The following is a 16,066-nucleotide window of genomic DNA, read 5'->3' on the forward strand; positions in this document are numbered from 1 at the left end:
CCGCGGCATTGTGTAGAATGTCACTTAACAAACTCTCCATGGGTCGAGCACATTTTTATGATGAGCCAATGAACACAGAATTACATTGACATTTAATACTTCAAATGCTTCCCCATGATATGTGAGTGATGCCAGTGCTTTGAATAACCAATGAAAATTCAATCAATATTCCCAGGCTTTTGTGTCGCATCTTGAATTATATTATTGAGAAGAATGGGAAAACCACAGTGCACATCTGGAACGTCTGCTGCGTAGATGTGTGTGTATGCGACGGCATTCCTGTTAAATTACAGAGGTTCCTATGACTTTGGTCGCTCTGGCTTCCCAGAATTTACTACATCTCCCACATCCCTCATAAAACATGACCCCAGTATTCCAAGATGGGAATACTGAGCATGGGGTGGGAAAAGAATTATTGGAACAACTGCCGAAACAGCAGACAATAAAAGATGTGTTCGATTCTACAGGTGGTTGTTCCTGACAGAAATAGAAAGGGAGGGAAAGGAAGAAAGAGCTGTGAGACTAATGAGGAGCTGAGGAGGGAGGGAGAACTGGGAATAGAGGGAAAGTGTGGAAGTAGAACAAAATGTGCCATTTTCTCTTCATCTCTTAGCTGTGAGAGCAGGATATTATCTGTTGAATAGAAAGCATACTGTTGCTGTGCTTAAGAGTGACAGTGACTCTACAACATCCAAATCACAACACAGTAAGCCTATCATGTCATCGTCATTCACTGGTGGTTAAGGTTGTGTTAAAACACAGTGTTCAATTATTTATGAACATTTACAAAAAGAGGCAAACATCTCACCGGCACTGTCAGAAATTCTACAGAGAGTAGTTGGCATTTTACATCAAGTGCACAAAAATGGATCTAATGTGAAAATGTTGTCATTTGTTCCTCAGTATTTCTCTGTCCTGGCATTCTGCGGGGAGTATACCAAAGTGAACATCTCTTTGAGTCAGACCACCAGTCTGGTGCGTGGTGCAAAGACCCTCTGCAGGCCTCTGATAAGATTTACTACATGCCCTGGACACCATACCGCACAGACACACTCACAGAGTATTCGTCAAAGGAGGACTTCATCGCAGGCCGTCCCACCACCACGTACAAACTGCCCCACCGTGTGGATGGGACTGGTTTTGTTGTGTACGACGGCGCACTGTTCTTCAACAAGGAGCGCACACGCAACATTGTAAAGTTTGACCTGCGCACACGCATCAAAAGTGGCGAGGCAATTATTGCCAACGCCAACTACCACGACACCTCACCGTATCGCTGGGGGGGCAAATCTGACATCGACCTGGCAGTGGATGAGAATGGACTGTGGGTGATCTATGCCACAGAGCAGAACAACGGACGCATTGTGGTGAGCCAGCTCAACCCATACACCCTGCGCATCGAAGGCTCCTGGGACACCAGCTATGACAAACGCTCTGCATCCAATGCCTTCATGATCTGTGGAGTCCTGTACGTTGTCAAAACCGTGTATGAAGATGATGACAACGAAGGGACGGGGAACAAGATTGACTACATGTACAACACTGATAAGGGCAAGGAAATGACGGTTAACATACCATTCCCTAATTCCTACCAGTACATCGCTGCAGTGGATTACAACCCGAGAGACAACCTGCTGTACGTGTGGAATAACTACCACGTGGTCAAGTACTCGCTGGACTTCGGCAACAACGGTAGGTCCAACACAATAACTCCTCCCCACCTCTTCCTCCTCTCATTGTTTTTCAGTCATGATTTTCAGAGTATAATATGAAGAGCATTATGCTAGTTCAAGAACTATTCCCTCCTAAATGTATTAGACTGGCTGTGTTGTGATTTTTCAAAAACACATGAAATACCTTTGCGTATTTATAATCCTCTTAATAATCATTTTAATGATAAATGCTTTTTTTCCCCTGATTGTTCTTGTGACATAAGGAATACTTACAGGCACTAATCTTCCTCCAATATTTAATTCTGAAAAATTACTACAAGAGGAAGAAAAAGAAAAAGCACCATCTGTGCTGTCATGGTTCTCAATTATGACTGTTCCCTCATCACTCCACCCGTGATATCTGCATGTTTTTAGAAGTCAAAAAATAAAAAAAGAACCTCCAGAATACTTTTACGCCTGGTCCTGAATATACCAGTGTCACTGAAATTTGTAGATGTCAACAGAGTTGCTATTTATGGAAATGAGAAAGACATCATAAGGGCTGCCTTGATCTCTGCCTTTAGAAGAATATCTCAGATGATGTTATACTGAGCCTTACACACTGTAAATGCCTCTTGCCGTTTACTGCACCACTTGCCAGCTTTCTCTTTAGTTTCCCCCAGCTGCTTAACACACCATAATGCATTTCTTGTGAATGGAGCCAGGAATGTCTGGAGGGAGGACATGACGATACCATTTTCATCCTTACAGATGATGCCAATCTAAAGATGCTTCACCTGTGTTTGACATTTGCATTCATTCCAGTCTGCTGTCCAGAGTTGTTACTGTTCAAAGTGCCTTGAAATATGCAAATCTGCTTTCCAATATATAGAAATGCTAAAGCACAACACAAAACAAACCATCAATGATTTTATGGGTGAATGTTTTCCATACAAAGCACTTCCAATTAGAACAGTCGACAGTGAGATCTTGCAATGTATTTTTTTTTTTAAAAGCTACACTGATTGATACTTTTATAGCAACAATAGATCTAATGACTACATGTAATGTGACAGGAGCCATTTGTTGTGACAAAACCTCAGATATGAGTCTGACAGCACACTTCAGCTCATTCTTTGGATTTAGTGGCCCACAACTTTGCTGTTTTGGTTCAGTCTCACTGCTCTTGTGACATTTTTATTCCAGTCAGAGCCACCAGTCACCTGTTTTTAGCCAAAAGCTTTAATCAATCCGCCGTACACATGTGCAGCTTGTGAATCCTTTAAGTACCACAAATTCATTCTTGTGATTGGTCAGTTTCAGAAATCTAATCAATGGAAATCCGAAAAATATTATTAAATACCGCTGAGGTTAAGTAGGAAAGCTAGACTAATGAGGGTAAAGTGACCCTTTACGCAGGGATGGTCATGTATGAATCAGGAAATCAGGTCAGATGAAGGTTCAAGTATGAAATATAAAGTACAGTCTCTAACCCAGAAAGGGTCATGAATTGTGTTTTGCAGGATGACTCATTTGTATCAACAAAAGTGCACAGCAGTGTTATGTCCTGTTGGAATAGCTAAGAATACTGTCTACCCCAGAGTGACTCTCTTGCAACTCTGGTGTGAGGTTAGAGTCCACCCTCCTCTCGCTCTTTGCTCTGGATGGAAGGGCTTAGGCCCCTGGAGCCTGAAGGGCTATTTGCCCAGCGTAATTGCCTTTCAGCACCTTTCTATGGAGTGGTCAAGGCAGTCTGGCTGCGTGTCTTATTAAATGATGTCTGAATTAAAGCATGCTCTTACATGCAGTTAGGAGGCGCAGTACAAGAAATTATAGAGAGAGGCAGCATTAAACTTGGTTTCTACCGATTAGTGTGCGTGCGTGCGTTTGTGTGTGTGCGCGCTCGCACATGCACAGGGAGACCATGCTATAAAAATGGGCATGTGTGTGTTTACACGTGCATAATGATGTGCATGCTCTTGCGCTGATATATTTACAGCAACATGAGTTTGTGATCCTCTATTCATGAGTGCGCATATGTGTTTATTGGTGGACGCATGAGAGTGTGATCACTCTCATAATGGAGCTCTTGGTGTCTCAGGAGGCTCTAAAGAGGAGATCAATGGGGATTCAATGTGGAGAATGACCTCCAGTCCACAGCAACAAGCCAGACTGCTGACCAACGGGAGATAAATACATACAATCAATGCTGCTTCGCTCTTTTACTCTCGTCCTCGCTCCGCTCCCTCACTCAATGAAGACAAGGAATAAATTAACTACTTTAACTGCATGATTTTCTCATTCTTCGGAAAATAAGCCGACTAGTCGATTCACTGTGTGAATGTGGATCAGGTTGTCTTTAGTTGCATCATGACACAATTTTTTGCTCTTTTCGATGAAGAGGCTCAGAGAAAAGAGGCTCCTTGTTCACTTCAGTTTAACTATAAATGTATGAAGCATACTGTAAAGTTACTAAAGTCAAACCTGCAATGTTCCAGCTCTAGTGTGTGTTTTTTTGCTTTTCTTTTTCTCAGTCAGTTCAGGAAACAGACCAAGGAAAGGGGCCATTCAGAGGGTTTCCACTCATTACTGATGTAGCTTAATGCACATGCTGTTTTTGTTTCAGCTCATATGGACTTCTTAAGATATAAAATGAGACAGGAAATGGGCCATGGTCTATGGGAAGGATGAGGTAGGCCACTGAGGGCTGAGTGTAATTGGGGTACAACAAAGAGAGCACCGATTACTTTGTTGTGTCTGTCCGGCTGGATAACAAAGGCAAACGGTTGAAAAGAGTTCACTCTGAAACACTTATACTGTGTGGTTTCAGAACACACATATGAATGTGAACACAGTCACTTTGGCACACTCGAGTATTTGCCAGCCAGGGATGAAAAGGGTGCTGGAAAACTAGTACTAGTAATAGTGCTTTAAAGAAATTTCACAACAGTGTAATATGGCACTTGAGAAAAAAATACTTCGTATCTACATTTATTCAAGTAAAAGTTAAAGGTAAACCAGTTAAAATGTACCCTGAGTATCGATTACTTGTTACTTTTTAAAGCAGATATGCTTAAAGAAAAATGTTACATTATGATCATGATCTCCTTGTGTTCAGGATCATCGTTATCATTGAGAATCCCACCAAGACCTTACGTCCAAACCAACAATAAAATCCTTCAATTCTATTTCTATAGACGGACATTTTTGTCCTCTATTGACACGTGATTAGAAACCACAAATGTTTGTGTGTTTGTCTTCGTAACATCAGAATTAAACAGAAAAGAGGACACAATTCAAAGAATTAAATAAAACTGATGAACAAATAAAAGTCCATAAGTAATTTAGGCTCAAATAACACATTTCAAGCTACATATAACCTGCTGCATATTACAGAATTATCAGTAAAATAAAGCATCACAAAAGCAAGAAACACAGAGCTATATAAATGAGAAATTCCACAACAACTGTTAAAGGTTAAGTGTGTGGGATATAGAGGGATTTATTGACAGAAATGGAATATAATAATCATAATTACGTTTATCATCTGAAAATAACAATAGCTGTGTTTTTATTGCCTTAAAATAAGCTTTTAAATCTACAGAGGGAGCAGGACCTATTCCATAGAATCAGCCATGTTGCACTGCCACGTTTCTACAGTAGCCCAGAGCTAACCGAAACGATAACCTTAGCGTTTTTAGCGGCCACCGTAGGTTCTGGTACATGCTTGGAAAGGGGAGGGTGAGTTGATTGCAATCTACAACCTCACTGCTAGACACCACTGAATCCTTCACCTTGCACTGTTCGAGCACACAGGGGTCCAGCACAGCGTTGGAGTGCTGCTATGCTGAAAGGCAGCGGTTGATGACCTTCTCCTCCGGACGGGGATATTACAGATTTGTTGTTGCACTCACCTGGTTGAGCGAACACTGCAGCGTCTCCTCCTCAGTCCTCCCAAAGGATCATCTTCCACTCATCAGTATATTCCGCTTCCCTGTACCGCTGTTCTCAAAGTTAAAAACATTTTGGAGAATAAACATGCTTGCAGTCACAGCAGTTCACTATTGACAGTAAAAAACAGCAGAAATGTAGAAGTCACAGCTGTAGGGTCCATAACCACCAATAGCTAGTGCACTGTGCACCTTTTAACCACGCACCAATGTGTGTGTGTTTGCTTTGGGTTATTTAGCCGCCCACCAGGTGCTGCATCAACTTAGACATTAATTAAATCCAGTGCTTTCTTTACCTTTGCAAAAGTAATGCTATCCCCGAACCCCATAATGACAACATCGTTTCTTTTGTAGTTGTGCGTTTATGCGCTGCTCAATCCACACATAGCCTAGTTGTACACTATCTGTCACAGCCTGGTGTCGGCTGAGTGCTGAGAGTCCACCCTGGACATTGAGCTTTGCCCTGCAGCAGCCACAGACTTACCAGCTTCTACTCAAGTAAATGTAGTTGTTGATTTGTCCAGTCTCAAATCATTTGTCTTTTGTTATCCTCCTTTTTTCCCATGTAACTTTTATTTTTGCTCTGTAGTGGATGCAACTTGAAATGTGCAGAAATACAAGACTGAGATAACAAAAGATACTTGAGTCAAATAAAATTTCCCATTTCTTTATTTCAAATGCACATCCTTTGCTAATGTACAGTAGAAATTTGTATCACATCTCAACATTTTATTTTATGACATTACAGTTTGTACCTCAATCAGATATAGGCCTATTCATTTCATTCCTTACCTGCCAAGCCTAATGTTGGTGCTGTTGGCTTTTTTGTATAAACAAACAAAAAAGGGTTTAGAGAAAAGTGTTTATAGCCCTCAAAGTATAACATATTGAAAGACTGGATTGACCCTGGTATTGAAAAATGCCTAACCTTTTATAGTATATCACAAGGGGTTTTTTTTAAACATAAGAAATGAAACATAGCGAGGGAGAAATAAGTGCAGCAGGCTTAGTTCACCTTGGGCTAACAGATAATATAAAGGTTCTCTTCCATGTATTCTATAGCGGCATTAATGCAACATGCAGCAGGAAAATTATCTTTTTGAAATGCATATTCTTTCTCCCTTGGTACTTAACAAGAAAGTGAACTGCCTCTCTGCATTTATTGTTTCCCATGTCTGTTTGTGTTTCTTTTTTGTCTGTTAAATCCCTATTCTTTCTCTCCCTGTCTCTCACATAAACACATACACTCACAATGGCAGGAATCTCGATATTTCCTCTTTCTTCCTCATACATCTTTCCTTTTAACAGTTTTTTTTCTTTTCGTTGTCCTTATCTCCCGCCTAATCTGGCCTCCTTTCTGCTCCCAACCCTTTCCCACATCACACAAGGCCATTTCATCGAATGTCCTTAGATGTATATATTATAGACCTAGTGAATGCCTATGTAAAGTCAGAGTCAAAGTCACTTGTCTCTGCATCACCCCTGTCTCCCACCCCACAGTCCCCAAACGCTCTCTCATTCTCTACTGTTTATGAAGTTGTTTCATCATGTCTTCTTACATGCATATTATAGAGGCTTGCCCTACGCAAGCGGCATGGCTCCGATGAAACATTTGAATAATTTATCACCTCCAGTCTGCCTTGCCACACTTTAGAAAGTTTTCCCAACGAAGTTGCAAAATTATTCATGTTATCCGCATCTTCGGGATAGGAGGTGCAAACACGACTAAAACGGAGAAGATACTAACTTGTACGCAATGCCTTTTCTACCTTTGATTTACTTCTTCTCTTTCTTGTCATTATCTTTTGCTACCCCTTTTCCCTTTGTTCCTTCTTCTTGGTGCAAATTCTCCCATTCTCAAGATGGATTACCACAGATTCTCCTCCTGGTGCTATCTCACTGCTCTTTAAGGTGATGATCTACTTAAGGTCTTAAGTTCAAATGAGACAGATTGCAAATTCTGCAGGATAACCAGCACGCTGAAATTAGCGTTAAAAGAAAAATATATCATTCTGAAAGTTTCCTAAAGTTACCCTGGAGGATTTTTTTTCACATAATGAGACACTGTTAAAGAAATTTAGTCAGAAGGTGGCAAAAAAAAACATCACAATTTGAAAGGTGGTATCCAACATTTTTAGAATAAACTAGTGGATTAAAAGTCAATATAGAACTTTAAACTTTATCACAACAAATTAGATAAGAGCATTTATCCTGTAGAAGATTATTTCTGCCCTTGCACAATAACTTTTGCTGTAGTAATTCGTATACTTTAAATAATCAATTCTATTGCTCAACTTCAACCACAAACCCAAGATAATTTAGATAAACTCACTTTTCCAACAATTCCATACAAAACAGTTGTCCATAGTGAAAAATATAGCCAAATAAAGTCAAACTTGACTTCTTAACAATAGCTAAAGATAAAAAAGGAAATATTAAATAGAAAATTTTTGAAAAAAATACAAGTGGTGTTAAATTTTTTCTCTTCATTAAGTTGAGAATTTGAGTGTATTTTCATTTTTGTGTAAAAATGTAAAAATTCTACTTCCTTTATCACCATTTTAACCAACAAACAAAATCTTTCTAAACACTAAACTTTATTACCCAAACACTCATGACAATCAAATATTTAAAGTGTGAGAAGGACATAGTCAGTTTTATTTGGACAGTAATCAAACACTGGAGCTCTGTTGTAGCCTATTAAATACACAGTTATCTAGAGAAACCTTTAGCTCCAGGTTACAATGTCTGTCAGGTTACAATAATTTAAAGGTTCACCTTTGAACTCTTAATGGCCAGAATCACAGAGTTCCATTTCCTAAGGAAGTCAAGCATGGAGTATCTATTGTCTTTACCCCCCTCTCCAAGTATTTACTTCATCCTCACCCACCTCCTCCCTCCCCTCCCTTTTCTCTTCCTTGACACCAGATTGCAATCAGGCAGCAGTGCTGAGCAGTGCAGGAAATGTTGGAAACGGGCTAAAGTGGAGAGAATAACAAGAGTTAATGGTTGAAGTGGAGACCCTCTTTCACCAGATCACTGATTAGACTAAACCTCGGCGCGTTTTCAGGCCTGTTAAACCAAGCTGTGTGTGTGTGTGTTGGGTCCTTGAGCTGCTCACACCACTTGAGATGATTCTGCTCTGTCAAAATGAAGGCAGATTTATTTAGTGTGTTTTATGATTGTTTACAGGGTGGAAAGCTTTGATTGCTTATTCCCCCATATTTTGAGAGAGCATTACATAAAAAAGTAAAAAGCAATCATCAAAATGTTAATCCTAGAATGAAAACATGTTATGCATATTCTATTGAATATAATTCCTTAAATTATAAAGATCAAAGTCACATTGTTACATGGAAACTGAGTCTCATTAAAACAAAATACATATAATAAAAATTCCTATGGTGCCACAATCCTGTATACCAGTAAACATTATTATGCAACGCAGTGACATGAATATATAGTATGTTTCACACCTCAGTCTGCACTCCCACGTTTGCCCTATTCTTCTTTGTCTTCTCCACCTGCATCTATCACCTGTTCTTCCGCCTTCTCCCTTCCTGCCGATCTCCCTCTTCCCCAAATAGATTACGACACTGCCGTCTTAGCAGAGACGGAACTCTGCTTCAGAGAGTCTGCAGCACCTGTTCCTTGCCTGCAGTCTGTCCTTATCGATTGGATAGCCCCAGCCAGGCACTCTGCGTGCGTTTGGCCTTGGCTCTGCTTCTCCGCTGCCAAACAGCACATGCCAATTTAAGCAGGCCTAGCCAGGACAATAGGGTAGAAGGGAAACCCACCGCCTAGCAGGAAGTAAATAGAAATAGAGCAGCTAGCAGAGCATGTCACTGTAGCTGTATTCTTGTCAGTTTTTGTATTTGAAATATAGAAAATGTGCAGGCCGAAAAAGGGAATAAAATCTGAATTTCTATGTGATGGGCCATAGTAATAAATTGTGTTGCAAAAAATTGAAAGTCACTTCCTAGAGGCTTCAGGACTCTGAAAGTTTTGAAAGTTTCCTGAAATTTCCCTTTTTTGTTGTGTTGTATAGAGACACTGTTAAAGTAGTTAGAAGTGACAAAAAAAAAAATCACAGTTTGGCCGCTGGTTCCAAGCATTTTTAGAATATTAACTTACATAAGTCAATATAGAAAACTTTATCAAAGCAAATACAAGAGCATTCATCCTGTGGAGAATTCCCTCAGCCCTTGTACCGAACTGCTGCTTTATTCAGTTTGTATACTTTTCCTAATCAGTTTTCTAGCTCAAAATCAACCACAAATGTTTGTGTGCAGCTCATTTTCCCAGATCACTTCACATCTCATTCCAACAAATTAATAGATTTTGATGGATTCTTTCCATGTATTTTTATCAGTTGTCCTCACAGAATTAATATAAACACACTGCATTTCTGCATTTGGAGATGCCACCATCCAGCCTTTAAGGAAACATGCTGATGAATCCTTAAATTATAAAACAGAAAAACAACACCACCCACGAAACAAAGTTGAAATTTGGCTGTTCCCATTAGCTTTTTGCTTTGAACAAGGGAACTTCCCCTGATTAAGAAAAGAAGCATGTAATTGGCAAACTTGCTGCAGGTGTCTCCATCCTCAGCAGAGCAATGACATGATTATGCAACTGGTAAGCCGGCAGGGCTGAGCAGGGATGTGTCTGTATGTGAAACATTAGCGGTGGAACGTGGCGCTGCCTGGCAGCCATTTTTTAGGGAGGCTCTGTTAGTTTGAGGTTGTTTTTTATCTTAAAGTATCACTGCTTTGAAGTGCTGCGTTCTGTCTTATCAGCAGGCTTGAGACACTCGCCACAAGCTCTGTGTGCGTATTGCGTAGCGCACAAGTGAGTGAAACGTACATGTGTGTGTATGTGTAAGCCAAAAGTAATGTGTCTGTACAAGTGTGTGTGTGTGTGTATGTGTGTGTGCTCTCCAGCCATAGGGGTAGTGCGTTATCGCAGTATACAGCCCCATTCAGTGTGTGTGCTACGATCCAGCCTAGAAAGCTTTGTGCCCTCCAGTCAGCTTATCATTGTGCTTCTACCCCTCTGGATCCATCCCTCCCTGCTGTTCAGAGCAGTGTGTGCATGTGTGCGTATGCATAGACGCAAGAGGCAATAACTTTTAAGCAAACTGCAAGAAGTAATCATCTCGCATATTAAGAAGTATAATAGACACTCCAACGCAATTCTGTGAGAACTTCTGTCTTAATTCAAATCCCTCTTCACTTTGCTTCTGTTTCACTTTTCCTCCTCGCTGGCTGTCTGTCTGCTGGTTTTATTTTTTTCCTGATGGTGTGGGAAACTTGCCAGGGGAAGTTCGTTTTCCCTCTCCTCTCTCCTCCCTGCCTTCTACCTTTTGTGTTGTGAATTTACGATCCCTCTGTTTACCAAGCGAGAAGTCAACAAGAGCATTCTCAGCAACAGAGCGGAGGCAGAGACAGGCAGAAAAACATTGCCACACACAGTCATGCGCGCACACACTCGCTCGATGTCTGTCTGCATGTCAGATGATCATGTGCGAGCAACCGGGGCTGACTGACAGCATCTCTGTGGCCCCTCCAGTGTGGTGACAGATGACAACTTCAGGAACAAGTTTACTGCCAGCCTGCCATTGTCTCACCTTCCCCTGGGCTCGCTACAGGTCAGGAAAACAAACAGGATAGAATAGAATAGAATAGAATAGAATAGAACTTTCTCAATGAAAGTCTAGATTTTTGAAGCAGTTTCCATTGATGTTAGCTTAAAAACTGAGATTGAATGTTTATTTTTGATATAGTAAAACAACAGATAACACAAGGTGGTAACTAATCATTTGTTTTCATTTTTTTATCACTCAAGCTTCCTCATCAAATAAAATTTTCTCAATACAATTTAAAAGGTTTTATTGTATTAATATAAGATGATATGCTCATACTGTGTTATTATTTACAATGATACATGCATATATACACTACCAGTCAAAAGTTTGGACACACCTTCTCATTCACTGGTTTTTATTTAATTGTTTTCTACATTGTAGATTAATTCTGACAATCAAAACTATAACAGGATACATTTGGAATTGTGTTGTTTTAATTTTAAAAAAAGTGTTAATCTTCAGTATTAATCTACAGTGTAGAAAAAAATACAAATAAATAAAAAAGCATTGAATGAGAAACTCTGTCCAAACTTTTGACTGGTAGTGTATATATTCCATTATTTCAAGAAATTATAGTTAAAGTCTCAGAAAATTCAAGCTTAAGGAAGTCAGTATCAGCCATCTGAAGAGCTCTGTCTAATGTAAAAGCCAACACTGAACTCTGCTTCATAGCTTATTTCATTGACCATCAGTCTAATTATTCCATTTGTCATATTGTGATATATAACTAATAATCACATCTGTTGTAATATTAATTTCCAGCTTATCGCAGAGACATAAATAGAATAGTTACTGCTGCTGTAGAACCCTGTTTTCAAAGAAGAAAGCCAGCACTGCACTAATTCACTGAAACTATTTTAAAGAATCTTTTTTTTGACATTTTTGCAGTATAATGTGAATGATTTTCATATGACTCCTAATGCATGAAGCAGGGAAGGTGATAAATGATGTTTCACCTTAAACATATTCAGTGCGTAAATAAATATAGTGCAAAATCTTGAAGTGATTTTCTTGCACTGAGTTCGTGACTGTATTTTCAATTTCTTGTTCTTGTGGCATCGTGTTGGGCGAAGAGCACAATATTTAGGTTAGCTGACATCATGAAGTTGTCATAGTGCATTTACTCATGGCTTCCTAAGCTTAAGCACAGGGAGATATGTCAGCCGCCACGAGTACAACCTCTAGCCCTTTTCTCCTATAAATGTTTCATGAACCTGTTATGTCATGTTCCTGTAGTTCCCTACAGCCTCTTTCACAGCATCCTGAGTGATGCAAGTGATGAATTCATCACATTACAAAATCCCTTTTTTTTTTTTAACCCAATATGCTCCAACAGAGCAAGTAAAGGTGGACAAAATAGAAGGCATGACATATAGTGTTAAAATGTGAAATTAGTAGAATGCTGTAAAAGAAATGTGTCAGAAAGTAAGTTATAACTTAGCAAAAAAATCATGTGCAAAATGTCAGGGGAACAGCAGTGGGAAGGAAGACAGATAGCGATGCATCGGTAGTGAAGTGCTGTAGCCCCTCGACTGTGATGCTTGCAGACTTTCGTGTTACCTCATCCCAAGCTGCCAGCCGCTGTGTTTTCTGGCCTGTGCTCAAATGACAGCAGACATCAACCTCAGACACACACGTACACACCATTACTCTTCCATTGTTGTGGCAGTGGCCCTAATGGAGCTTCCCGTTTGAGTCCTGATAGGCGCACACACACACACACACATACTCGCTCTATGCTTCATAAGTACACACACTCGCACAAACACACGCAGATTGACAGCTAGTCCCTAGGCCACTGCTGCCACGCATGATTGATGGCAATGTTCCATGGAGAATGCATGAGGCAGGGCGGCAGTGATTCAGGAATGGGGAGCAGCACAGTTTAGGTACGGAAACACTCCATTGAGTTGTGGAGGAAGAGAACAGAACGTACAGGAGGAGTGGGATGCTACAAGGCTGTCAGTCAACCAGACAGACAGACAGAGAGGGAGAGAGGGAGAGAGAGAGACAGGAGGATGGAGAGAAGCACAGCGTCTTTAATTAAACTTAAAAATCCACCGGAAAGGACGACTTCGGTTCACAGTAAATAATGCAAACACCCACTCGTTTCTGCCACCCACACAGTCACACTTCACTCACACTTCACTCTGCTCTGTTGAAAGTCGAAACTAATTTTATAAGCACCTCAAATCAGACCTCACAGAAATGTAGTGGCTTCAGATCAAGCACACATTGTTGTCTTTGATTATAATCTAACAATATGAAGACTATATACAGTACACCAAAAACATGCAGCTAAAAATACATGTAGTTATGGCAGGAAGATGTTTCATTTCCTACCCTGTCTCCCCCAAAAATGACATTTCTATACAACTAAACTGCATTTTCAGTTACTTTTTGAAATACATTCTCGAAACTACTTTTTTAGATTTAGGATATCATGCTAAATATCATGGTTTGGGGTAAAACATATGGAGCTAAAATGGAGACAGTATAAGTTATCATTGGGGAAAAAAAGAATTTAATTAAAAAAATAAAATTTGTCATCGGAAAAAAAATCATTTGTCATTGAAAAGGAAATTACAATTATCAGAATGTTTTTATTCATGTCTGTGCTTTCAGAGACAAATTTGTTTTTTTTACACTCAAAGCTGTTTTTTTAACCATGTTTCAAAGTTCTGTTTTCAATGACATCTTGTCTCTCTTTTGACGTGGAGGGGAGGAGTCTGAGGGGAGGGGCAATGAGTGCCTCATTTACATATTGTTTGCATATCATGGAGTATCGTCCAGAAGCTGCTGGTCGGTGACATGACAAATGCAGCCCTGCCTTTTTATGTTTTAATATGAAAATAATTCATTTGTATATATTTTGAGGTTTCTAAGATTGTTATACAATCTTTATTTAATGTTTTAGAGGCCTTGATTTATTGACACCAGTAGTTTGTAACGCTGTTGAACTGTACCATCTTATTCTCAGTTATATCAGTGGATTGACAACAACAAACTAATTACTGAAAAGTTACTAAACCTCGCTGAGGACACCACATGATGCAGGGCTGTTCTATAATGCCACGTTTTATCTGAATATGCCTCATGAACAAGGGTGGATGGGTTTACAGTTTCATTATTAACATTACTATAATAGATTGGTCTACATTCTACATACAGAGCTGCTGTTTGTCCTCAAAAATCCAGAGGTTTATAGTCTACATAAACATCACTATACATTAATGTAGCTACCAGGACCTCACCTGTGCCACGACTGTACATCAACTCTAATTAATGATGTAAATAGAATGCTTCATGTCAACTGCTTTACTCTGAACCTAACCATAGGTGAGCTCTTCCTCTGCCTGTCAAGTAATAAAACAGAAAGCTTTTCAAACATAAGCAGTGTCTGATGTTAGAGGAAAATTTTATTCTGGCTTCAACAATTCACATCAAACAATTTAGAATTTTAGAGTTTAGAATACAGTTGAACAGATATTTAGTTATTTAAATTAATTTAAGAGAATCAATTTTATAACAGAGCTAAGTCTCTTAAACATATACACGGCTGAAAAACTTTATGCTTCTCCTCCTGATCAGCCTTCAGTTTTCATTAACTGCATCGTGCTGGTCCAGATGCTGAAGGTCCACAGATGGATGCTGATGTTTTGTCTGTGGAGTCTTCCAGCAGTCAATATCTGGGTTTCTTCAGCTGTCTCTCAAATAAAATATTGCTTAAATGTTATTTTCAATAGAACAAAGTTGTACTACAGGTAATGAGGACAAGATAATAATTCAGAAGTACAAAGTCAGCGATCGAGTACAACATTAAATAACAATATACAGTTATGAACATTAACGTTGACCTCATTCAAACCAATTTTCACGTGAACAATAAAAAATTTCACTGTGAGGCCAAAGTGTGACCGATACTCGCAAAACTACTTATATCCCTGTTTAACTGCTATAGAGCCGTCAAAGCCAGCGGCAGATTTTAAAAAGTCCTGCTGAGATATGGCCTCTCACTGGGCTACTGTGACCACCGACTGCCTGCTCATCTGAATAGCTTATAATGCCTGCTGGCTGTCTCACTGGGACACTCACATCTCCGAAATTGTTTGAGTAATTTATTAAGCAGGCTTTATCTTGATAATTTGATCAGAGATTTGACGTTTATAGAACTACTTTCAAGCCTACAATAATTTTAAAACTACCTATTTTGTGTCACAGTAACGGTAATATTTACAAAAAACTTCTGTTACCTTTGTAGGTTTTCTCCTCGGGCCTTTTTCGCAGGTTGGTGCGAAATGCATCATGGGACACTCGGCTCCCCAAATCTACATGATATCTAAAATGAGCCCCTCCCCTCAGGCTCGTCCCCTCCACGCCAAAAGAGACACAGAACGTTGTCATTGAAAACAGAACTTTGAAACATTGTGAAAAAAAAAATTTGTGTTAAAAAAAAAATAAAAATTATATCTGAAAGCACAGAAATACTCAGAAATACTCAGAAAATTGTAATTTCATTTCAATGAAAAAAATTTATTTTTTCAATGACTTTTTTTTTCAGTGATGAATAATTTATTTTCAATGACAGGTTCTTTTTTTTTCCACTGACAACCTGTACTGTATCTTTTTTTAGCTCCATAAAAATACATCCTTTTACAACATGTTTAAAGCTTGTCCTCCTTGTCCTCAACCAGGTTGATAAGTCCTACCCTATCTAGTATGTGGTGGGTTGGCTGAACAGGAGCTGGAAAGCACCGTTGATTAGAAACCTATTGGTAATATGTGGCAAAGAAATGATACCAGGAGAAAATACA

The 16,066-nt window shown here is 39.4% G+C and overlaps 1 protein-coding gene across 11 annotated transcripts in view; it reads left to right on the forward strand.

Moving 5' to 3' along the window:
* The window catches only part of adgrl3.1 (adhesion G protein-coupled receptor L3.1), a 117,057-nt gene that overhangs the window by 57,454 nt on the left and 43,537 nt on the right, over positions 1-16,066 (forward strand). For all 11 annotated transcript variants that reach the window (XM_035952584.2, XM_023279696.3, XM_023279699.3 and 8 more), the window contains exon 7: positions 904-1,692. In XM_035952584.2, coding sequence (XP_035808477.1) covers positions 904-1,692 — 789 coding nt within the window. The remainder of the gene's footprint in view (positions 1-903; positions 1,693-16,066) is intronic.

The sequence above is a fragment of the Amphiprion ocellaris genome, chromosome 4 (assembly GCF_022539595.1).
Source record: "Amphiprion ocellaris isolate individual 3 ecotype Okinawa chromosome 4, ASM2253959v1, whole genome shotgun sequence".
Lineage (NCBI taxonomy): Eukaryota > Metazoa > Chordata > Actinopteri > Pomacentridae > Amphiprion > Amphiprion ocellaris.